Source organism: Cyanistes caeruleus, chromosome Z (genome assembly GCF_971803275.1).
Source record: "Cyanistes caeruleus chromosome Z, bCyaCae1.hap1.1, whole genome shotgun sequence".
Classification (NCBI taxonomy): domain Eukaryota; kingdom Metazoa; phylum Chordata; class Aves; order Passeriformes; family Paridae; genus Cyanistes; species Cyanistes caeruleus.
The window spans coordinates 60,846,646-60,871,179 of NC_141732.1; the positions used below are offsets into that span (position 1 = coordinate 60,846,646).

The following is a 24,534-nucleotide window of genomic DNA, read 5'->3' on the forward strand; positions in this document are numbered from 1 at the left end:
ACAATCGCACTCATAAATAAAGGAATTGAAAAAGAATAAGTACCTTTCACTTCCATGATTTTTAAAAAGCAGACAGATTTATACTATGAAATTTTATGTTCATAAAAATGTAAAAATTCCATGCAGTAACTGAAGGTACCTTCAAAATGAAGCAAGCTAAAAACTTGTTTTTGCAAAATGCTATAACAGCAGAATCCTAAAAACTGAAGCAACTGCTAGTATTATTGTTCAAAATGCAAACATAAGAAGACAACCGAAAACTTTAAAAGCTTTCCACAAATATGCAGAAAAGGTAATTAGGTTGAAAAGAAAAATAAGAATAATTTGGTACAATACCTGACTAACTCTACTGACTTCTTCCTCTTCTTCTTCAGCTTCTTCCCCAAAGGAAAGCAGGCTAAAGTTCCTTTAAGAGAAAAAAGAAAATTTATTGTAGAATTTTAAACACCATCTTAGTAACATTCAATTAACTTTAAATATATTACGTTTACGTTGTATGTGATTTTTAAAAAACCTTTTTGTCCTGAGCTATGTACTGATTCCAAACAACTACCGTATTTTGCTTTGAAATAAATCGTACATACTTAGAAAAGCACATTGTACTATACTCCTGAGATAAAACAAGGCTAGCAAAGCATCAGTAAAGGCACTATTTAAGAAATCCTATCTTGACTAACTTTCCCAGATTCTTGAATGCTGATAGTTTTGCTGCATTTTTTTTCTCAACAGAGCAACATTCAAGAGGCAAAATTTTTAAGATATGACAGCTCAGACAGGTATCAAATGCATACACATTCACAGAATGTAATTAAAAGAATTTATGATCTATAATTTCTTTTTCAAGAGTGAACTGTTCACATTGTAGGAACCAGTCAGTTGCAATATGTTCTATTTTTATGCAGCAGAACTTAGAGCACACCCACTTTAGATTCCTATTACTTTTCACTGCATGTTTGTGACTACGAATTTTCATTCACAGAAACTAAAATTTCCCATGTCAAAATGCCAGCCTCTTGCTAAGTACTTCAGTGGGGGAGAAATGGTATCTGATAAAAGAAGTCCAAAAAATCCCAAACAACTGAACTGTGACCTAGTTACGCCTACCAGCAGGTTTTAACTGCAGAGTCATCTCAGTCAGATGACTGCACATTGTGGCATCTGGGAAAGATAAACTACCTTTTATTACTTTCAACAAACTATCACCATGCACAAAACAGTTACAGCATAGCAGATGCACAGTAACATTTCAGTCAGAGAAACTAGATTTGCATGACCCTCTCTGGAAAAAAGGAAGTGCTTCAAAGGCAGAAATGGAAATAAAAACTGCTAAGCTAAAATTTAAATGCGAAAGAAAATTAACCACCATTTATGTTGCATATATTTACTTTGTGCCTTTTACTTTGGACTTTTTAGTTTCTTCTTCTCCTTTGTCCTTCTTCAGTTTTCTGTTTGGTCTTGGGACAATGTCATCAAAAGGATTAAACAAAACCTGTTAAAAAAGCCAGTATTTTAGACACATCTTTAATGAATATTTTGTAATTAATGATTCAATATTTCAAAACAATACGCAAAAGGACAAGCCAAATTTTCTGAGCACTGCATAAAATAATTTTTAAATGTCACATTTCAAAACCCAACATACCTCACTACTTCTTATTTTGTGTGGACTGAGAGGTCTCTCTTCCTTGTCAACTTCTACTTCAGCCAGGCGCAACATGTTATATATCGTATCCCCTGTAACCTGGCAAATTTACAAAGAAAGGTTTGAAAATTCTTGACTGTAATGTGTGGTATTTATTGTGCAAAATACAAGGCAATTACTGTGTAAAGATTTTGAAAGTACATTTGATATAGGAAATATTGTAAGCGTGCAACATGTGTAAAAGACAGCAAGTACAATGTACAAAAGTTTGGGTTTTTAAATTTAACAGCAAAAGTTGAAGAAATGGAGGTCGTTTTGAGAATGCATACAGAGGAAGACAATGAAGTTACTGTGAGCTATGAAACAAAAACCACTGAAATACACAAAATATTTGCTTTAATTTCTTATAAGTAAACTATGAGAGTGGTAAATTCATCTCATGTTTTTTATCTTCCTGATCCATCTTGGGAAATTAGAATCAAATCAATTCTAAACAGAATTTTCCAACATGTCATTAGTATTAGATGAACTGATTAACAACAGAGCCATAATAATACAAATAAGATTATTTAAAGGCAGCACAGCATGAAAATACAATTTAGAAGAATAACAAGAGCAAAACAGGTAGTAACAGGCACAACCCACAGAAACTTTCCTACCAGATATAAGGAACAAAGAGAATGGAAGAGACCCTAGAAAGCACTGGATTAAATTTCAAATGCACATAGCAGCAAACAATACTAAACTGGCCTTCAGGGAAACTTCTAGTAGCATCTGTCAGATTTAAACTGGGATTCCAATTCATGTAACAGACCTTTCCAAAGATTGTGTGCTTGTTGTTAAGTTCATCTGCACGACCCAATGTAAAAAAAAATTGACTCCCGTTATCATGGGGTCCAGCATTTGCCATTGCAACAAGTCCTCTTCGATTAAATCGCAATCGTGAGTGGAACTCATCCTGGTAAAAGCAGGACAGAAAAGAGAATGACTTCAGTATAAAACTATTTTTTCACTCTTTTAGCTGCAGCTTGATAGGAGTGGTATTATTTACATCAACATGCACACACAGAAAACAATACTACTAATTTTGTTTTGAATTCAGACAGTAATAAATCCAAATTTTGAAACTCTATGCCAGAATTATATTTAAAATCTCCTACTCTAAGCAGAAAAAATTATTTTTAGTTAGTATTTCTAATACTTAGTGCCCACAATGATGCAAAAAAATGAATAATCTTCAGAAGAAATCATAAACACACAACAAACACCAAACAAAAAATTAGAAACTAAAATATCAGTAAGAGAAAGACACATTACTAATTAAGAAAATTCTAAATTCTGTCTTGTTAATTTTATTTTTTCCAGTCATTTCCTATAAATCGATTGATATTCATTATTTTTATTTGCATTCATTATTCCCCCAATATTAAGAAAATAAAAAACATTTTAAAAAGTAACTGCATTTCATACACTTCTTACAAAAATACTGTTCTTGAAAATCACTATATTTATGTGAAAAATTAATTTAAATCCTAATTCATGTAAAGTTACTGAAACATTAAGAGGTTGTAATTGTAGATGAATGCAGAAATCCATTGGAAGAACATTTCCTGGATTTAGGAAGACAAAACAGGACTCCTTCCAAAGCAAGGGAAAACAATGAATACCACTGTAACATCACAATACTAAACACTGCAACACTGAGATACCACTACTTTGAAGCAGCAATGCTACTGTAATATTGGTAATTTTTGTTTTGTTCTCTGCTCAGGTACCATTCAATCCCACAAATTTCAGGTTAATGGTAGATGCAAAAGTCTAGCAGCAAGAAGATGGAAGGCCCAGAAGCAGGCTTTGTAGCTTCAGTCACAAATAAAGGTGGCTGCCCCACCTGAAATAGAACAGTCAGGCACAACAGAACACTGCTGAGCCTGTGTGTAACTTCATCCAGGATCTGAGCACCCAGGTTTATCATTATACCAGAGTAGCCAGATCTAAGAACTCTTAGTTTAGAAGGGCATATTCAAACATACTGAAGTAGCACATGAAGGCATCTACTGCACATAGATGCATTTCATATAAGATTTGCTTTTTCAGAACTTGGAACAATGGACAGAGAATAACAAACCAATTAACATATAAGATATAGATACACACCTTGAAAGGAGCTCCATAGACTGACTCTCCTCCTGATCCAGTACCAGTGGGATCACCCCCTTGCACAATAAAGCCAGGCACTACTCTGTGAAATATTGTGTTATTGTAATACTCTAAAAAATAAAATAAAATAAAAAAAAAGAATAAGCTCTTAAATACATGCAAGTGGTTTCAAACCCAAACTTTCATATACATCATGCAGTGATGTCCAGAGACAGAAGTTCCAGAAAACAAACACTGTAACTCCATTCTGCTGTTGTCTTCTATTTGGTTCCCTCCTATTCTCCACAATCTTATGAAATCACACTCTCTGATGTCACATATTTCTATTGCAAAAAATCCTGCCCATCACTGACAAGATGACCTTGATGAAAGTCTTTTCAGCTTATAAGTTTTATTACTGGAATGACACTATCAAAATAGAACAATCTAAAACAAGAACTACAAACACTGTGCTCTGTCCTAGATGAGATCTCACATACGAGATTAGCAATATCCAAATAAATATAATTTGCATTTTCACTCACCAGCACAGAACACCCTTCATCCCTTATACTGCACATACAGCGGTAATTTTTGTAAAATGAAATATGTGGTACATTTTGCTCACTAAGCTATCTTCTTTTATTTGTCTGATAGAGGTTACAAGATCATAAGAAAACAAAAGGAATGAAAACATAACTTTACCTGAACCAAACCCCTGGTTAATATTATAACAATAATAATAATAATTAAAAAAATAAACCTGCAGCATGCTGAAAGATAAAGTAGGGCGTGCAAATGTTGCAGCATAACTAGACACAGTCATGTATGGTTATATGCTCGGATAGTAGTGATAAATATTTAAATGTACTATACAAAGCACAAGATGCAACACAGCTATTAAAAAAAATCAGAAAGGAAATAAAACCCACCGAGTATACACGAACCTTTATCACAGGCTAAGAAATTCCTTTACCATTGCAAAAAGTTTCAACATGAGGGCAAAGAACACAAAACAGACTGCACATATTTGTGATGGGGACACAAAAGCCTAGACTGCTATTTTTTTTTTAACAGTTGAAAGCTAGAAGAACTCTTAACAATTCTATAAATGCTTAAATGGGAGAGTAGCAGCAGTCAAAAAACATATAAAGGCATCAAGTCTTTTACAGATTTTTGTTACAGTTTTCTCAGTAGGAAGCTTCTCATTCTGGCCTGCACTACTTCAGCGGAAAGTTTTACAGAGCTTTCATCAACAAAAAATACAGCAACTGAAACATTAGGAGCACTCATGGGGAAAAAAAGAAGAAAATAAATGGTAGTGTAAATTGTGATGCAGAAATAAGAATGTTGGAGAATGTCAGATATTGCATCATTGTCGTCTCATACACACACTGAAACTGTTATACTTTGTAGACATTTTCTGAAAGTGAGCCTTCTCAAGACTCTGAAAGACAATGTCTCAATACTATGTCATCTGCTTAATTTGAGAAAAGCATCAGAAATTTTTACTATTTTTCTCCACCAGCTTAAATGGTAACCTTGAAAACATTGCCTGAGTGTTAATTATTAATTTCTAAACAGAAATAAACTTATGACATACTAAAGTCAAAACATAATTATGACCTCTGTTTTCTAGAAAGGACACAAAGATCGCGTATGAATTAATTTCAACAACTCCATTGCATTCAGCCATTACCTTCCATACATAGCTGGATGAAATTTCTGCATGCTTTTGGTGCTTCTTTTGACCATAATTCTATATCTATCTCTCCTGCTGTAGTTCTCAGCAAAACCTGTAAACATACAGAAAATGCAGCCTCAGTTTTATTGTAACTGATCAAAGTATATAATGCTTAAGAACAATAGAGGTGAATTTGTTATATATATAGGAGTGGTATACATTTAGGTGTGTCAGTTAGCTACTGTTAATTCTAACTAGTATTTCCAGAAATTGAGAGTATCTCTGAATCAATGTGTATAATGAAGATGTATAACACATCTGTAATAACATAACATAACATAACATAACATAACATAACATAACATAACATAACATAACATAACATAACATAACATAACGTGGCTGATACTTTACAGAAACTTGGACACCCTTTATCATTTACATAACGAAACAACGTGGGAGGAGGGGAAAAAGCCATAAATATCCAAAGGTATCGATCTTAGAAGGAACACCATTACATTCAGTGAGAGATCATAATAAAATTGAGGACTTAAGATATAATCGAGAATAGAGGAAATTAAATTAAACGCTTCGAGGACTGCTCTGTGTTATGTCTCCAGACATCACGCCTTGTTCTTTTACTCTGGAGGCGTCAAGGTAACTTTAACCAAAGGAGTCCACCACAGAAACAATGACCTGACCTCCCCACCCTCAATCACCACTACCACCACCACCACCACCACCATCATCATCATCATCATCATCATCACCACCATCACCACCACTACCACCACCACCACCCCCCAAGTTCGTGTTCCTCTCGCCTGTCCTCCCATACCACTACAGCATACAACATCTCCAGGATTTCACCCTGGCAAACTCACCTTCCCGTTGGTGGGAGGCTCCTGGATGTAGATGTTGCTCATGGTGGGGAAATGACCGGCCCGGCCGGCAAGCCTGACGCTGGAGCCCGCTTCACCTCCGACACTTCCTACCGCCCCGAGCCACCCGCCATCTTGGGCGCCTGTACACAACCTAGGGAAGGGGGGGATGAAGTTGCACAAGCCGGGAGAAAGGAAGAAGGAACGAGTCCTCTGCCTGAGTCTCTCCGAGATTCACTGGAAAAAGTCGTGGGTTGGGAATGATCTGCAGGCTTCTCCGCACCTCTGTGGTCCCCCACCGCGGCTCCCGTCCTAGGGGTGCTGAGGCCCCCTGCCTTCCCTGGGAGTGGTACGGTCCAGGAGTACGCCGGGCAAAGCCTTCCGGCGGGGAGAGGTGTCGCTGCGCATGCGGGCCGGTCCGGTGGGGAGAGTGCGGCGGGATGGCACTGCCGGGTGAGGGGCTCCTGCCTGGGGCCGCGGCGGGGCAGGGAGAGCGCCGGCCGGCTCCGCCCGACAGCCTGGGGACAAGAACGAGCGGCTGGGCGGTGGACAGCTGGGACAATTGCGCGGGGAGGGCTCGCGGCCGTGCGCGGCGCTGGGAAGCGTGCGGGAGACTGCGGGCGCTGCTCCAGTCCGCGCTGCCGGGGGCAGCGGCAGGGAGAGGGAGGGGGAAATGGAGAGGGAGAGGGAAATGGAGAGGGAGAGGGAAATGGAGAGGGGTCCGCGCTGGGCAGGGGCGCTGCGGGCGCGTCCTCTTGAGACTGGGAGGCTCTCCCCGAGCTTCTGGGTGACCCGGCGCTCCGCTCCCATCGCCGCCTTCCCTGGGGTTAGAGTTAAAGAACGGTGGTTGTCAGACATGGCTTTTCTCCTCCATGGTAGTTCTGGATTAACGCTTGTGTCCCAGTAGACTGTTCTTGTGAGACAGGGCAGGCAGAAGTACCTGCGCGGTTTACGAGGTATTCGGGTATGTGTCGCCATTTCTTCGTAGTGTTGTCTTGTCCTGACAAACAGGGAGTGTTTGGTTCAGGAGCAGCTGAACAGGCCTGAGCTTTGGTGAGCAATTGCTTCTCTGATGAGGAGAAGGCCTTCATAAGCTTCTTCCCATTCTAGAAGGGTTTTTTGTGGAGGACATGTTTGCATTCAAAAGTTTCCAAAGCTTTTCTTACCTTATTCTCCCCTGAATGATTTGGGTCCTTAGTTGTGTGCCATTTGCTAATTGTCTAGAGAATTAAGATATGGGAAGAAGACTGAGAAAGAAAGCTTCTTGCGATTTGTTTGCTTTTAGTCATCTAAAATTTCATCTAGTCCAAACCCCTGCCTCTAACATTATTATTTAAAGTCAATTATTATGTAAAGCCATAAAAACAATATTAAAATTTAAGTCCTTGGAATTTGGTGCGAATATTTGATGACAATATTAGCATTCTTGTCATCTGCTGGGTGTCTCTTTTGGAGATCCTGACTTACACGGTAGATTTCTGTAGTGTGCACTGTACTGACCTCCCTTTGCTGCAACACCAAATCTTTATTTACCTATGGGTCAGCTATGCAGAGGCTGACTCTGTATTTCAGAAAGTTGAGACAAAGTAGGTAGCTTGGGTAGTCTTGTTTTCTAGTCCCAAGGAGCAGTGAACAAGCAAATGCTGGTGTGAGTGTTTCTTTGATGTGACATTGCAAGATACTTTTATGCTTTTGATTTTTATTTTGTGACTCTTTCTTCTCTGTTTCCTAACTCCTTATCACTCATGGGTGTCCTTCTAAAGATAGTCACAAAACAGGTACCTGAACACTGCTGACCTTGAAGGGGATAGGTTTTGGGATTTGCAGAAAATCACCTGTTATAATGGAATGTATGGATCTTTGTTGCTTGGCTTTCCTATACCCTTTAAGGCATACACCTGAGTTGTCCAAGTTTCAAAGGTAGTTTTTTAAACTTGGGGTTTGAAAGTTTCTGTTATTTTGAGTAGAATTTTCTAAAGACAATGCTTGTTTCAGTAAATCATAATTTAAATTAATGGGGCCAATGTACTCCATTTCTGATAGTGTATGACTGCTTAAGTCACTGGGGTTTTTCTGCTCTATTCAGTTGGGAGATAGAAGAGCATCCTTTGATTTTGGGAATTCAGTTGTCCCCTTCATTACCAATGGCTTAAATTATTAAAATTAGATTGATCCGTGGGGCAAATCCCTGGTTCTTCTCCTGAATTATGTCCTACTGTGTCTGTTTAACTTAACTGTTGTCTCACATGGGAGAATCATACACTTTCAATACCTAAAATTTGCATTAGTCTGATCCTTTTTCCTGCTTAGAATCCAAACTTTTCTGTTGCTGTCTTTACTTTCTTACACATCTGCTTTGTTGCATTTTTTGTATTTGGTGTCATATTATCTGGATTCAGAATAATTTAATGTTTTGTTGACTTTTTATTCCCTTATTTTCAGGAGTGATTTTTTGGTTTGGTCTTTTTAATTGCCTTATAAAGTCAATTCTTGTAATTAAATTATAAATCACTATAGAGTTTCCAGATGCCTGCCAACATCCTTGCACTGCTAGAATTTATATAGTGTGTTACAGATCACTGCAATGTTAGATGTCTATGATTGGGTTCCTACTGTAACTATACAAGTGGAAAGGTTACAATAAATCAAATTAGGATTTGGCAGTAAATTATGTAAGACTAAATGATCTCTAGCAGTTGAAACTAGTCAAATGTTCTGATAGACTATTGTAGAGAAAAGTAGCCTTAGAAATGCAGTTTTTTTAAGAAATCTTAGTGTACTTAGTACTTGTGAGGGGGTGATCACTTCTGTATACTGATAATATCAAGTCATGTTTGAAAGAAACTTGAAAGTTCTCTTCAGCCACACCTAATTGATGAAATTTTCTCTTTCAGGTGGAAATAAGGATAATATCAGAGCTGGATGCAAAAAGTGTGGCTACCGTAAGTCTGTAATAAGCAATATGAAGTTACAGTGTTTTCTTTAGTTTATGATGTTGGTTGGAACTGCCTTTAGAGGAGAAGGGGGAAAAAGAAAGAAGTATTCTCCCTTGTATTCCCAGTATTCTGCCCAGATGTTTGTCAGTTTAAATTACCACATTATTTTTCTTTTATTTATTTCATGTTCATTCTCTGGTTTCTCAAATTATCAATGCTCTTTGAGTTTCTCAGGATAAAAAAAACAAACTATTATATTTATACATCCTACATGTCAATGCAATTACTTGAGAAACTTTGCATTGAAAGCACCTTCTTTGATATACATTGAGATGAGTGCTTGTGCTTCTTTTGAACCTTACTGCAAAGAGGGAGGCATTTCAGTTTAAGTCCAATCTAAATCACCAGAAAAAATAGTTTAAAATCTGTATTATCTTTTATGCTAAGAAAATATTATTTTGTGCAGTGTTTATTTCAAGAAACAGCTACCTTTACTGCTTACAACTTCTGCAGTTGGCATTTAGCTCATGATTTGGATTATACACTGATTGTAAATGTCTGTGACTACTTTCCTGATTGATGGAGACAGGTCTTAGTGAAGATTATAAATTTTTAGTCACTGACTATTTATTATTTTTTGGAACTTTGGAGGAATGAACACTGTTCTGTACTAAATTGTCTTGAACTTTCAGCACAGTGAGTGAAGCTGTCCAGGTTTTTTATGAGTGTTATGTTGGGTGACAGGAAAAAAGATTACTTCATGCTTTCATTTCAGGCTTTGCAACAAATTTTGTCAATGAATTGCTTTTTGTATCTGTTCTTTCAAAGAACAGTGGATATAAATACAGATTTAGTGCTTTGTTTCTACATGCAACAAGTATCAGAAGCTTTCTGGTAGAGGAGGAAACTTGTAGTCAAATCACGCGATCCACGTCTATATGTTCTAAAATCTCTTGTCTTCAAGGTTAGGTAGTTGACATCATCCTTACTAAGAACATGAACTTATTTCAATTGCTACTTGAATTACTATGTCTCCAAAACCATATCTTCATTTTTTTTAAATTTCATTTTATTATTTCAATGAGAGCATCCAGCACAAGGTTTCTAGCTGGTCATGATTATCAAGATGTAACTTAGAAAACTAAAAATACTGGTCAGGTAGTATTTTAGTCAGTATTAAATGCTGGTTGTTAAAGATTATGTCTCATAAGCAAATAGAATTCTACAATTTCACTGGAGGGAATTAAGCAATGCATTTACTGTAGTTTTTGAAATATTTCATGCTTTTTTAGGTAATTTCTTTAGAAAGTATCTAAGACCATTTAAAAATAGAAACTGAAGTTGAAAAAAATCTTCAAATAAGCAGAATAGGAGAAAGGCCATAAAGCACTATTAAATGAAGAGCATTGAACAACCTATGAAAGTTCTTGGAGACTTTTTCAAAGTAAACTTTCTCCTGTCCCTTTCACAGATGACAGGCTGCCTTTTTTCCTTTCACTTTTCAAAACTGAGTAATACAAAAATCAATGTTACTTAGTTTTTGATGTTTTTTGGTAAATTGTGGTTTTTCTTTCTGTATATTTATTTTGTTCAGCTGGTCATCTGACATTTGAATGTCGAAACTTCCTCCGAGTAGATCCTCAGAGAGATATTGTTTTAGATGTTAGCAGCACTAGCAGTGAAGACAGCGAGGAAGAGGAACTACAGAGATTACAAGCCATGCGTGAAAAAAAGAGTAAGGTGTTTTTTGTGGGTCTTGGATAATAGTCTTCTTACCTGCAGGGACTCTCACTTTATCCTTTTTGATAGCTACTTTTAATTCTTTTAGCCTGTGATTTAAAAATAGGTCTTTTACTTCATGTGTTTAGACTTCAGAGATTTGATACACCTACACTCTTTTAGTATTATGATTAATTCCTTCTATAGGGAGTTATGAATGAACCCATTTAGAACATCTCAAAAGGGGCTCCTAAATACAAGAGATTATTGATCTTTTACTAAGAAGCTAGTAATGACATGAATGTTCTGAGTTAATCTTTTGATTGTGACATGTAGTTCAAACATCTTCTAATGAGAATATGACACCTGGATTTCTCTCCAGTTTCTGAGTAGGATTTTGACAGAAACATCTAGTAAATTGAAATTCAGTCATTCATATTTGGAGAAGTACTGTTCTATATTTGGAAGGTCTGAGTATCAACTTGTTGTTAGAGTGAGAATAGATGAGTTGTTTATCAGATACTTGAGTTCATTTGAATTTGGACTCCAAAGAGGTTTTTCACCCAAGAAAGAAGGGGAGTTTGTTCCACCATGGTGTGTTTTAAATGAATGAACTTTCTTCTCCTCTGCTCTTCTGTTTTTTATTATGTTTTGTTCTCTTGCTCTCATATGCTCTGACATTTACTTCCTAAAGAAGCTATGTAGAAGGGAAAAGGTATAGATAGAACCATATAGTTAGCTGTACACTTCAGTTGAAATGGGTAGGCTGTTTATCAAGAGTGCTGAATTGGTACTGGAATGGTGCTTTCTTGGAACAAGTCTCTTTGAAAAAAATACCACTTACTGTGTATTTCTGAATGTAAAGGTTGAGTTTTTTTCAGTTCTAAGCTGATTTAAGATGGATATCTGCAGGAAAAACAGCTGTTTATTTGACCTTCTAATATTCCTGTTTATTATATGTTCTCTTGCAAATTGTGGCTGCTACATATATTGTAAGGAGACATGTATTGTCAGTTATCCAGGCAGAATTTTGCTGGTTTTTCTCATCTTCTTAAGATTTTGCACTATTTTCTTTAAAAAATACTATTTGTTCACCCATTCTCATTCATATTTTTCACATTGCTCCAAAGGCAATTTTCTCTTTTATGTCATACTAAATTCTTTCAAGTTCCACTCCATAACATATAATTTGACCAATAATTTGTATTTGTGGTAGCAAAGGAATAACTACACCAGCATTCAGACTTTATGGAAAGGGTCATAGGAATAAAATGAAATACTCAAAATTTCCTCTCTTTTTTAAGGATAAATTGTAAAACCAGTGTTTTCCTGTTAGCTGAATGTGTATTTATGGTGGTGTATTTGTGGTGGATTTGCACTTTGGAGAGTTCAAAAGTATTTTTTGAACTGGTATAGAAAAATCTAAGGTCAGAAATTGCATCTGTGTCATAACATTGCTTGTAAGTGAAATGTGAAGTTACTGTACTATACCGTAGAGGATTAGGGCAGGAGGCAGACACACCCAAATGAGGGGTGAGTCTTCTGCTGGTCTCTGTAGGCAGTACATTAACAATTAACTCAAATGTATCTCACGGCATTTCTGTTTGTGAAACATGAAATGGGGATGTGTGAAAATAACTCAGGGAAACCTAACAGAATATTATTTTTTTTAATGGTTCTAGTTTTCAGACGTGGACAACAATATGTTAAATGTTGAAACTGCTAAAATACAGAAGAACAGATAACAAAACCTGAATCTGATGTAATCATGTAGGAAGAGGTCTTTTTGCTACGTTTTACAGGCCTGCCTTCATTCTTAGTGCTTAGATCAATGTCAATACAGTGTCAGTTGTGTATCGAAGTCTTGCTGCTACTGCAAAATATTTCTGAATTTGCTATACTAACCAGAATTTGGGGGAAGGAAAAGAAAGCCTTTTAACAAGAATTTTGTAATAACTTGACATTGCTATTGAAACTACTTTTTTAATGCTGATCTTAATTCAGATAAGTGTTTTGTAAACTTTAACTTTCTACCCATAGATTTAAATGAAGAGGAAGAAAAAAAGAAACAAAAAAGAAAAAGCAAAGAGAAAACAAAATTTAAAAGACCAAGGAAAAGGTAACCTTTTCACACCTCTTTTCATTTCAAAACATAGGTTTAGAAATATTTTTGATACTTGTGTTTTCTCAGGAAATACTGCTTCTGTTGATGCAAATTTATTTGCAAGTACATCTTCCACTTGAAAAGTCCTGTTTTCCAGTGAGAACTGATTAATGTTTATAATCAGTTCTTGCTGGATGATAAAGGTAATGGTAAAATAATAGTAAGGTAAAGGTTCTTAGATTTGTCGGGGAGTCACAGGCCTTCTGCCATGGAGTTAGGATAATAGGAGTCTTGAAAGCTCTAGCAAGTGGAGAAGGCTCACTGAAGTTCAGAGACTGTAGGGTTCTTTATGTGCACACGTGCATGTGTAAACACACCTGCAGGCACACACATGTGCTCTGAGTAACTGGCAGTTGTCAAAAGAGAAACCTCTGTAATACTGAGTTTTAGAAGCCTAAAAGCAGTGTTACTCCAGTTTCAAAGGAAAATGTTATAATAGCCCAATGTTTGTGAATCTGAGTTCTGGCCTGTGGACAGACTTGGTTTCTTGGGGATTTTTTGCTTTTTTTTTTTTTTTTTTTTTTTTTTTTTTTTTTTTTTAAAGTGAGACTGTAGATGAAACAAAGTAATGTTTTGTCATTAGGACAACTGATAAGACAGTATGCCAGGAACTGCACTGGAAGGTATAAACTGTAAAATGTATTTGGAGACCACAAGATGTCCCTCAGATATAAAGGAACAGGATTTAATACCTGTTTCATTTGCATTTTTCCTTTTCTTTATTTACATTGTGTAGCTCAGGCTTCCACTTTTGAAGACAGCCCTTGCACTTGTGAAGAAGTAGAACAGAAAAGAGTCAATCTTGTTGGTTTTCTTTACATTCAAGTAATATTTAAGTAAACAATAGCACAAATGTCCTCTTTAGTATTAATGAATATTTAATGACTTTTATTGTCATCACAGTTCTTTTATGTATGTAATCACTCATCACTACTGGTTAGAGACCAATAGTATGAGCTGCAAAAACATAAAAATTTTTCATAACTGTTCTCTTAGATTTTTGCATCAGGTACATATATCTGAAGGCATTAATTAGCATTGTTATTGATCATTTGGTATTTTAAAACGGAAGCTCTATCTTGTTGTCTTTATTTTTTGATGGTCTGTACTCTTGGTTGTTGTTTTCTCAAAGACTGAAAACCCACACAACTTGCCTATTCCATTATTTTTTAATCTGTATTATAAACATGTTACTTTTCTAGCATGAAAGTCTTAATTGGAAAGTCATCATTTAAGTTAAACATGCAGATTCAGATAACATAAGGTTTCCAGGGGGTGCTACTGTACAAATTCTACACCAAATTCAAATTGTGACATTATAAAAAACGGACACCTTAAATGATTATTGTGTTGTTTTCCTTCTTTAATTACATATTGATCTGCATTTTTTTTACTAGATCTTCCTCATCAAGTTCAGCAGAAGAGGATGAGCCAAAGTCAAAAAAACAAAAATCACACAAAAAAGAAAAGGGGAAAAAGCATAAATCTAAGAAAGGAAAACATCATAAAAAGGAGAAAAAGAAGAGACGAAAGGAAAAAAGTTCATCTTCTAACAGTTCAGACAGTTCAAGTAGTGACTGACATGCTGGTCTGTTTTTGCTTCGCTTCTGCAGAGAAGATGATTTTCCTTTCAGAGCAAGTTTATTTATGCTTTGCAATGCTGTTGTAAAATGGGATATATATATTTTTGACAAATCTATTTGCATACATTAGTGCTTCAAATTATTAGATGGACCATTTATGAAAAGAATCTGCTTTTCTATTTCAGATTTATTAGTACTAATGCAAGTGGTTCTTGACTCTTATTTTTAGTTCAGTTGTGATTGTGTTTGTAACCTGTACAGTAAGATGTGGTAAATTTCAGTTTGCAAGCCTTTGTGTAGAACGATAAGGACTTAAATATGCTTAATGTCAGAATGGTTACTTCAGATTTGGAAATTCAAGTGAGATTTTCTATTACCCTTTAAATAAATGTATGTTTTACATAATGTTTTCTGCTTACATACATTAATCAGTAAGTGCAAATATGAATCAGTGTTCAGGTCCTGAGAGGGGAAGAATGAGCAATGGGAAGCTAAAAAAGATCGATCCTTCAAAATTATATTCTAAAATCGATCTGGTCATAGACTGTGAAGCATAACTACATATTCCTTTGGCAGGATCACTATAAGCAAGCTGAAAATAAACATAAGCAAACAAAGGCTACTGATTTTTAAAGTTCTTTTTCCTTGGGTTTTGTTCTTTGTCATTTCATCTTTGACATAGATGTAAAGGTTTGGATATCAAAACAAGACTTCCAGTATTGAACTTCAGCTATTTCTTCATTCCTATCAATTGCTATTAGCTTCAGTTTGCATCTGAATCAATCAATCAATCACACTTTTGAAGGCTAACCTTGGCATAACTCTACAGCAGTGATTGCATCCCTGCTACTCCACAGGCTCCAAAGGTCTTGCAGTACAAAGGTGATGCTAGTACAAACAAGTGCCATTCCCTGTCAGCTTCTCTCCGTTACAGAATGAAATGACCATTTCCAGAAAGAAAGACAAGAACAAAGCATATGAATAGTATATGGAGTGAGCATGACAAATGCATAGAGTAATGAAGACTTAACAACCTTCATATGCTTTCAGTAAACTCTGAAATGCAAATCAGTCTCTGTCAATTGGCACCAGGAAACAAAAGCAGATACTTGGTGTTTCCTTCAGTCATCTTTCCCAGGTAGTGGAAGAAAAATGTGCACATTGGCAGTTGAGCTGCTAAGATGGGAAACAAACTGCTATAAAATGCACCAAATCCTGGAATCACTGAATTGAAACTGAATGAAGCTCTTGTTTTACAAATAGCCAAAGAAAATACACAGTCACAGCACAAAAACTACAGCTTAAGTGTTCTCTGCAACTTGAGAGACACCAAGGAAAACCCTTCAGTCTCTTTCACAGTTTAAAGTGTATACATTTTTAAAATATACCTAGAGTAACTTAAAGCTACTTTCAACACAAATAATTTTGTGTAACATGTATTACCCTAATCTGAATACATATCAGATTAGGACAGTTGAACAGCACTTAAATAATATTTTTCTCTTTAGATTCTGCCAAAAGTATACTTCCATGCTTAGTAGTTTTCACAGTCTTTAGAGCCATTTTAACAATATACTTGGCATCTTCATAATCTTAAACTTCTGAAGTCTTTTACCTGCTACTAGCATCATCTTGCAGTGAGGAAAGCTGTGTGTACAACTGCAATTTAATATTAGTTTCCTGTGTTGATGCCATTTGGGTTTTGCCTTTTTTTTTCTTTTCTATGTTTTCTGTACTCTTCACACATATATTTGCAACTCTGTGACCTATTGTATTAGTAGCTAGTTTTCCCAGTACTTTTCCATGGCCTTTCCCTAAGCAGAAAGACAAAACAAATTCCAGAGCTTCAAGCCCAGCGGGGTACAAGGCTCTGTGCTGTCTTGGTTATTCCTGGGAACCAAGGCTGAGAATAACTCTTCAAGTTACATTTTCATGGACAAAGCACAACTGCTGAAGCAGGTGCTCCAGAGAAGGGGCTTGACCTGGAGGGGGAATTCTTGTCCTAAGTGATGCTTTTAATCAATTATTTCAATTATTTCAGGAAATTTTAATTTCCTAAAACCTATGAAAATGTACTCCCCCCTGGGGGTGGGGGGTGTGGGCTTTTGTGGACATCTTTCCAGAACTGTTCCTGAAGGCCTTAAAGTAAAGATCCCCTTTTATATTACCTCCTTATTAAATTACCGAGTTTCATTTCCAGGTTGGGCAAAGAGACAACAGTGATACCACTACAAGCTCTGCCAGCACTGAAATTTGTATGAATATTACTTTAAAGATTTAGTCATTTGGTAGTGTCAACCTGTATTGTTTATAGGACTCTTTCCTGAATATTTCCTGCAGTTTAGTCAGATGCTTTCTCTGTTGTATTCTGAGCTCTCCTGGTATGTGTTTGTTCTTGTGCACTCTGCAAGGAAGCATAAATGATGGACAAACAAAAGTCTTAGCCATAGGTACTCAAGAAGTAGAACAAAAAGAAAAATAAATTCTTTGTGATGCAGTACTATTATGCAGCTTTATAACTGGAAGATTTTGGTTTATTTTGCTTCTAAAAAAAGTCATAGTGAAGAATCATAGCTCAGAATTGCAGCAAGACAATTATGGATAGAAAAAGCAGTGTCTAGCTCTGAACTTGGACTGAGTAACATTTACAGGCTTGTTCTTTAAGGACATGAAAGCTGCTGAGATAATGCACATTGAACTCTGTATTTATTCAGTGCTTTTGTAGTTGACAACAGAAAAAATCATAGATGCAGATTCCTCTGAAAAGTATCGTGAGTAATGAATCTGACGTGGTGCTTGTTATCTGTTTCACGTAACAATCAGTTCTAGGAACTCCTGGGATGTATTTTTAGATCATCTTTTGCAATTCCTCACATCATCTCTCTCCAGTCAAAAAAGGACACAATCTGTTTGTACGCAAAACAGAATGTCAAACATCCCAAACTTTTTCTCTCAACTGATGATTCAGTTGTGCTCTGAAGTCTCCACAGTAGAGCCAGTGGCAAAGCTGTTAAAACTTCTGATATTGCCATGTCTTGTGCAACCAACCTATCTTACCTTGTGAAAATTACCACACATGACAGACTCTCTTGGGCAAACACACACTTCAATACTACAATACACACCTCCTACTACAATGCCTCTGCCCCAAGGCAGTAGTACCTAAGAAAGACTAATAGAAATTATAAGATACAAATCACTATGAATAATAATAACGGTGAATAGAGAAAAACATGTCAAAAATGTTTCTGTAGTAAAAATGCCAGAACATTTACACTGTTCACAAGAAATTCTAGTATAACAATCTATGAAGACGAATTCAAGTGATAAAGAAGAACATGAGATGAAGTGGTGGTAGCAGAAAACAAAAAAGCTACAAGAGTAAAGAACCCAAAGTTTATCTAGAAAAGCAATGTTATCATTTAAATAATAGCAATAAAGAGAAAAGTCTGAAAAAGGCTATTTTGTAGAGTTAGTTCATTTAAACTTCAGCAAGATGTGGTTTATTTACAGTTTGCTGTGTAAGCTAAGTATTTGTCCCACTGAGAAGGTGTACTGTGAAGGAGTGATTAATCCTTATTTATCTGTACTGTGTATTTTCCTCAGGCTTTAACCTAGTATAATTGTTTATAACATACCCTGCCAGAATTTTGACTATCAGAGAATTTTAACAAAGAATAAAGTTGACCTGTAAGAAACACATTGCATGTTTTTAATTGTCCAGGAGTAGATTTAAGCTGAAAATTGGAAGAAATTTTTTTTCATCAAAGAACTGCAGTCCCAGAAGAGCTAGAAATAACTTCTGGAAGAGGGAGCCGAGTACATGTAATTGCTCAAATGAAGATATGCTTGCATTAGATAGTAATAGACTGGACAAATAGATACAGGTGCTCTCTTGTAGATCAGAATTCCCTTTGCTAGTGGTATGTAATACATTTTTTAAAAATAGAAGTGAGAGAAATACCACTCCAAGAAATGGTACAGATGTTACAAGGGAAAGGCTCAAAGTACTAGTGAGATGGAGACTGGTAGTTCAAAGCCAAGTGAGTTCAGGCAGGAAAATGTCTAAGACTGGCAACACAAGGCTAGATCTGGACAGCACATTATGCATACACTTGGAACAGCCGAAGCTGAAAAAAACCAACCTCCACATTAGAGGGTACAACCACCAATTAAAGAGTAAAAGTAAAGTTAAAAAGTTAAGTCTTGAAACATGGGTGGGGCTAGAAAATAGAATCTCAGGGAAAATAGTTTTGGATTTGAGACAAATTATTCAGGTGTAGAACAGTTAAAAGTCATTGTTACAACTTTTGCCACACCATGATCCCTAGAAAATATGTCCTGCCCACTTTTATTTAGCCTAGTTCAGTTTTTTGAAGGAGAAAAGGCTGGTTCTGCTGGCAAAGGGTAAGTTTTCCTGCATATCAGTCAGTGCCTTCAAGGTTGTAGAACTTAAACAGGACCACAAACTTCCCAAAAAATGCTACAAGTCTTCATTGATTGGAGTGACTTACGACGAAGTATGAGCAGAAATAGATGTTTCTTTAGCTTCTCTTGCCTCTTGTCTACAAAGCTGGACAATAGGTAGGATGTCTCTTACAGAGGTAATAAGGAATTTCACCATTACACAGACATAAGACCAATAGGCATTTAATGCACCACTGTATATTTATTCCTCAGATGGGACAGAAGTTGGTTATTGTGTCTCTCCCATTCTCTGACACAGATTTTCTAGGTTGTATTGGATATACATGGACCTATTATGTAAGTTAACATGCTGATTTTTTATGGTACCTTCTCATTTTGGGTTAGTTAACATGCAAGCTGCAGCACGTGTTAGCGTGCTGTCTACTGCTGTATGCTTGTATTTTGATTCTACTCTGAAAAATTTAGACTTTACAGTGTACATAGTTATGTGATTTCTTAGACTGGTATTTTTTATGACATTAAATGTGAAAAATGGGTGCTGCCAGTGGAAGGTGGCTGTAAAGAACCTGGTTTTGAAAAGCTGGAGGTACACAATTTTAGTAAAAGAGAGAGTTGGTGAAATTTGACATATTTGGTGGCAAGAGGAACTTATACTTGCTTCCTACCCTGAAAAATAATGGTGTCCTGAACTTGTAACACTTTCAACTAAAATGTTCAAACTCCAAGAAGGATTTAGAAAGCAAATGCTGCTTTCCTCAGTATTCTCCTGGAATTGCTTGTTACCATTTGGGAGTTTATTGTGAAATAGGGGGTATTTCTAAGTACTCAGAAAGAAAATAATGTTTCTAAACAATCTCTAAATAATCTGTATTTCATTTCATTGAGGGAACTTTTAAACTTTGATCCTACACTGCCGTATTCCATTAAATTAAAATGTAGAAATATCATTAACTTTTATCTTTATTTTACTGACACCATGCTCTGGGGCTTAAAAAGTTTTCTTGTTTCCTTTTGAATTAGTAAAAGATAATCCACTGCATTCCTAAGTAAACCAATGTATCCCTTGATACCTCATCAATTCAGATACTTACCAGGACTTTGTTCATTAAAATGTTTATACATTTGTCTTACTAATGTATGTTCCATTGCAATAACTGTGGTTAAAACACAAAGATATGAGCTGTCATACAACTTGGCATATGAAATTCCCTGTGAGGATATGTGGTCAGGTAATGAATAAGACATGGTCACTGCTTTATCTGCCCATCTGATTCTCTGTGTGTACCAATAAAACAGGACTTCAAAAGAAATCTTGAGTGAAATTTTCTTCCCCCCTTTTCTTTCTCACGGCATCACTGTACATTCAGTCTTGAATGCTTACATTCAATTTTTCTGGCATTAATGTCTGTCTTTTTCACTTATGCTGAAAAAAATTAATCGGTTAATTGTAACTACTAATCAACTTTGTAGACATTATTTTTAATAGCCATTAGACACCAGCTGTTTTTCCAAAAAAGCTTTTTAAACTTTATTTTCCAAATTTGTTTTTTTAAGAGTTGCAAAACCTAGTGTATCTGTGAGGATGGAATCATAGAGTGAGTCTACTGTTTTGAGAGTTCTAGTGAGAACATGTCAGTGCTGCCTGTTACGGACAACAGCTCTGATTAATTAACACAAGGTTCATGAGAAATGTGCAGGAAGCTTTAAAGAATTAACTGTGCTTAAACATTATGCTGTGGACTTTGATTCCATTCTCTTTAAAAATGTTTTTTGCTCTCACAAGCACATAGTTTTGTAGGGATCTCCCCATTTCAGATGCTTAGCAATATTTATGCCTAATTCATGCCAGTTCATGACCTAAAATCTTCAAACACGCTGAAGTTATCTTTTTTGGTGCTGTTTAAAGAATTTAGTCGTGCATATTTTTTTAATCTTTGTAAATATACTTGCTGAAATGGAAATATTGTCACAAATTCATGCAGTACTCTGACAACATGATTAGAAAAAAATACATAGTCTGGTAATACAACTAGAAACAAGACAACGTTTAATTTAAATAAAAAACTTTATTAACAATGTAAAACGTTTAATATCTTACAGTCTGAGATAATTTTGGCATGCCTTATCAGATCAATACTTAGTGATATGCAGACACCATGCTTTGAGTTCTACTGGCAACAAAATGGGTTGGTGTTGTGTTTTACATTGTTTATTTTAATACACCTTCTTTTAATAAATTACTTTTTTTTTTTTTCCGAAAAGCTTGTAGATATACTATTGGCTTAAAAGGAATTCTGTTGCTTCTAAGCATTGTACAGTTTGCAGATATTATGATTTCTCTGTATTTACAACTCCTAACTATTTTCATATATGGTTTTTGTATAATAAATTAAGGTATTCTTCTATAAAGCTTTGAAGTTGAGATACAGTGGAAGACTAAATATGAATGAGAGCACAAAAAGCAACTGGATTATATTTTATAAATTCTGTTACAATATTGTTTTAATGTCTTAGAACCTTAATAGTTTTGCTCTTAAATAGTTTCCTATGCTTAAAGACTGTGAGAGAATAATCAAATGTTCTTCTTCTATGCTTAAAGACTGTTAGAGTATGATTTTAATATGATACTAGTAAGAGTACTGTACTATGCACAAACTTTTACCGGTGGCTCAAACAATTAAAAAACCCTCTAAAATTATCTATGAACCATAATTCTTGTGTCTTCTTTGAGTGACTGAAAGTAAGCATGCAAAACATACTTTAAAAAGTTTTACATATGCTAGATCTGTTACACAGCCTTTCAAGACTTGAAAGTATTAAAACCCTTATCTGAAAAGGAGGATGGAGCAGAAGGCAAAAATTAATAGCTTAGTGTAGAAAATATACTTTATAATCAATATTAGCCACTTTCATCTTTTCAGTCATCAAATAATAGTGGTTTAATCAAAGTCATGATCTCCATGGTACTCCTGTGCTTAATCTTCTAACTTGAGACAAGACAACACAATCCAAAGAATCTTCGCTTCCGTCTTCTTACCAGTGGGTAAGGAGTCAAGTTTAGGAGGCTGCTATCATCTGTGATGAAAAACCCCACATCTTAACAAGCATGTACCCATATGCACAGAAAAGAGATTACATCATTTATGTGTCCTAACAGCACCTGCATGATCACAGAATCATTTATGTTGCAAAAGGTATCTGAGTCCAACCTATAACCCATCAGCACCACATCAACCAGACCATGGCACTAAGTCCAGCCCTTTCTTGAATACCTCCACCACCTCCCTGGGCATTCATTCCAATGCTTGACAACCCTTCCTGTGAAGTGGTAGATCCCATAGAGCACAGAGCACCTGAATTTTGCATTTGAGAGTCATACAGTGCTAATTAACAGGATCTCCATAATAATTATGATTACCTGATCCTGGGGCATATCTCCGAGTTTTAAAACTCTGGGATGCTTCCTATCCTGCTGCACTGGTCAGTGTTGAAGGGCAGTGTAGACAGCAGGCAACAAAGAAGAATTCTCTACACCCTTATCTCTGTTCTGAATTCAAGTTTCTCCATGCATTATATCCCCTCAATTTGTCTTTCCCTTCCTTATTTCCAGCACACTCTTTTCTTCTACGTTAAGCCTAGACTTTTTATCACTCTTCCAGTCTTTACAATCGTACATTTGTATCACAAGTGATTCCCTTTTTCCTTGCAGTATAGTCTTCAATCAAGCTATCCTGCCATGAAATCTTACTTGAATACAATCATTCTACATTCATCTCATAGCATATTATGATGAATGCTAGGCTGCTTAGTTACTTGGAATGAGATCTAGGACACATTCAGTACATTTCATCAGCTGCCACCATGCAAAAAAATGCACCACATTTAAGGAACACCCATTATCAAGAAGAAATCAAAAAGAAAAATCATTATCTTTTTTATGCTGTTCTCATGAACAAAGAGTGCTTGTAGATATGGAGTATTTACCATGCCAAGAAAATGAATGCCCTTTGCTAAATACATGCATAGGATGGGGATCCTGCCCACCTGTGCAATTCTATGGGGTGCCTGATTGCCATCTATGGGAAAAGCAGCCTGGTGGCAGACTCAAGGAAAGCAGCTTTTCTGCAGAGTCAGTGTCAGGTCACAGAAGGCATGAGCCTTGTAGGGGTGAAGCAAACCACATCACTCAGAAGGATCCCTTAGTCTGTGCAATTTGCACCTTCATTGCTTTTGAGAAAGAAGGACTCCAGACACTGGAGTTGTGCTTCTGCCTTTGTATCAACAGGAAAGGTCTATTATTTTATTTATACATACTGTATCTATAAATTCCAGAATACCTCATGTGAAATTCAAGAGGCCAAAGATCACATACTAGATTCTGGCTCCACTGAATCAGCTCCACTGAATCAGAAATCTAGATTTTATCTAGATTTCTCTTTTTCTAGTTTCCATTAAAGAACCCTAGATTTTTTTGTATATAAAGGAAGGAAAATCCTTCTATTATCTTAATTTTTATTAAATAAAGAAAATTCAAAACCTACCTTGATTTTTCAGTGGTAAAGGCATAGTCTCCCTGAGTTTACTTAAAAGGTTCTTCATTTCTCTCATATCTCTGTAGATACAACAGTTAAAAAAGATACAATGGAACAACAATTGAAGACTGCATGGGGAATGGCCCACAGTATAGTTTTATATGCTAAAACAACGGAGTGATAAATACAAGAATCTACTGAGCAAGAATTCAGTTTACATACATGTATCTAAAGATTCATACCAAAAGAAACAGCAAAAAAATTAATAGGGGATCACTAACTTTTTCTGGTTCAAATTTATGACCTATTCTGGCACTTGAATATTTTATATCAAAAGCCTTTGGGGACACAATGTGATCCTAGTGGCAAAATACACAGTATGTATTAAAACTAATAGTAGCTAGTACTAATATCATCTTCATACTGCTTATAAGCATTTTGTAGCTTGTGCCATGAATGTGTTTCACTGTTCAGAAGAAAATTATAACACATGCAACTAACCCACGATACTTAACAGTGCACATGAAATGAAAATTTTAGAAACAGGGCTATGACTCTCACCTGCCAGAGGACTCTGGCATTAGATTTTCTAAAAGGGAGATAAGGAAAATATGATAACAACACATCATCTCCAAAAGAAAATTACACTTTGAAATGTTTTGAAAGGGGCCAGAATTTTCAGGTGGTTTCCGTTTTATGCACAGATGGCAGGTGTACATAAGCTTGTAATGTCTTAATGCTTTCAGGATTTAAAATCAATAGTCTTGCTTCATTCCTCTACACATGAAATGGTTCTCAGAAATGCAGCAGCATGATTAGTAAAAAA

General features: G+C 35.9%; 3 protein-coding genes across 3 annotated transcripts in view; 1 reads left to right on the plus strand and 2 right to left on the minus strand.

Moving 5' to 3' along the window:
- Positions 1–6,614, minus strand: part of CWC27 (CWC27 spliceosome associated cyclophilin) — a 101,156-nt gene extending 94,542 nt beyond the window's left edge. Inside the window, exons 1-7 of the mRNA XM_023944590.2 lie at positions 6,350–6,614; positions 5,481–5,577; positions 3,800–3,912; positions 2,457–2,600; positions 1,643–1,741; positions 1,386–1,489; positions 337–406 (exon numbers count right to left, since the gene is read on the minus strand). Coding sequence (XP_023800358.2) covers positions 337–406; positions 1,386–1,489; positions 1,643–1,741; positions 2,457–2,600; positions 3,800–3,912; positions 5,481–5,577; positions 6,350–6,391 — 669 coding nt within the window. The 5' untranslated portion in view covers positions 6,392–6,614. The remainder of the gene's footprint in view (positions 1–336; positions 407–1,385; positions 1,490–1,642; positions 1,742–2,456; positions 2,601–3,799; positions 3,913–5,480; positions 5,578–6,349) is intronic.
- Positions 6,615–6,738: 124 nt separating this feature from the next.
- Positions 6,739–18,446, plus strand: SREK1IP1 (SREK1 interacting protein 1). Its single transcript, XM_086866616.1, has 5 exons — positions 6,739–6,799; positions 9,241–9,288; positions 10,877–11,017; positions 13,042–13,120; positions 14,563–18,446. Exons 1-5 carry the CDS (start codon positions 6,787–6,789, stop codon positions 14,744–14,746), a joined length of 465 nt encoding a protein of 154 aa, XP_086722742.1. The 5' UTR covers positions 6,739–6,786; the 3' UTR covers positions 14,747–18,446.
- Positions 18,447–21,222: 2,776 nt separating this feature from the next.
- Positions 21,223–24,534, minus strand: part of RGS7BP (regulator of G protein signaling 7 binding protein) — a 34,394-nt gene continuing 31,082 nt past the window's right edge. Inside the window, exons 5-6 of the mRNA XM_086866615.1 lie at positions 23,718–23,788; positions 21,223–22,251 (exon numbers count right to left, since the gene is read on the minus strand). Of these exons, the coding sequence (XP_086722741.1) occupies positions 22,160–22,251; positions 23,718–23,788 (163 nt within the window). The 3' untranslated portion in view covers positions 21,223–22,159. The remainder of the gene's footprint in view (positions 22,252–23,717; positions 23,789–24,534) is intronic.

Excerpts from the sequence above, each read along its gene's own strand:
- SREK1IP1 (XM_086866616.1), top strand. Across the intron at positions 11,018-13,041 it reads AGCCATGCGTGAAAAAAAGA|ATTTAAATGAAGAGGAAGAA; the intron begins GTAAGGTGTTTT and ends TTCTACCCATAG. Across the intron at positions 13,121-14,562 it reads TTTAAAAGACCAAGGAAAAG|ATCTTCCTCATCAAGTTCAG; the intron begins GTAACCTTTTCA and ends TTTTTTTACTAG.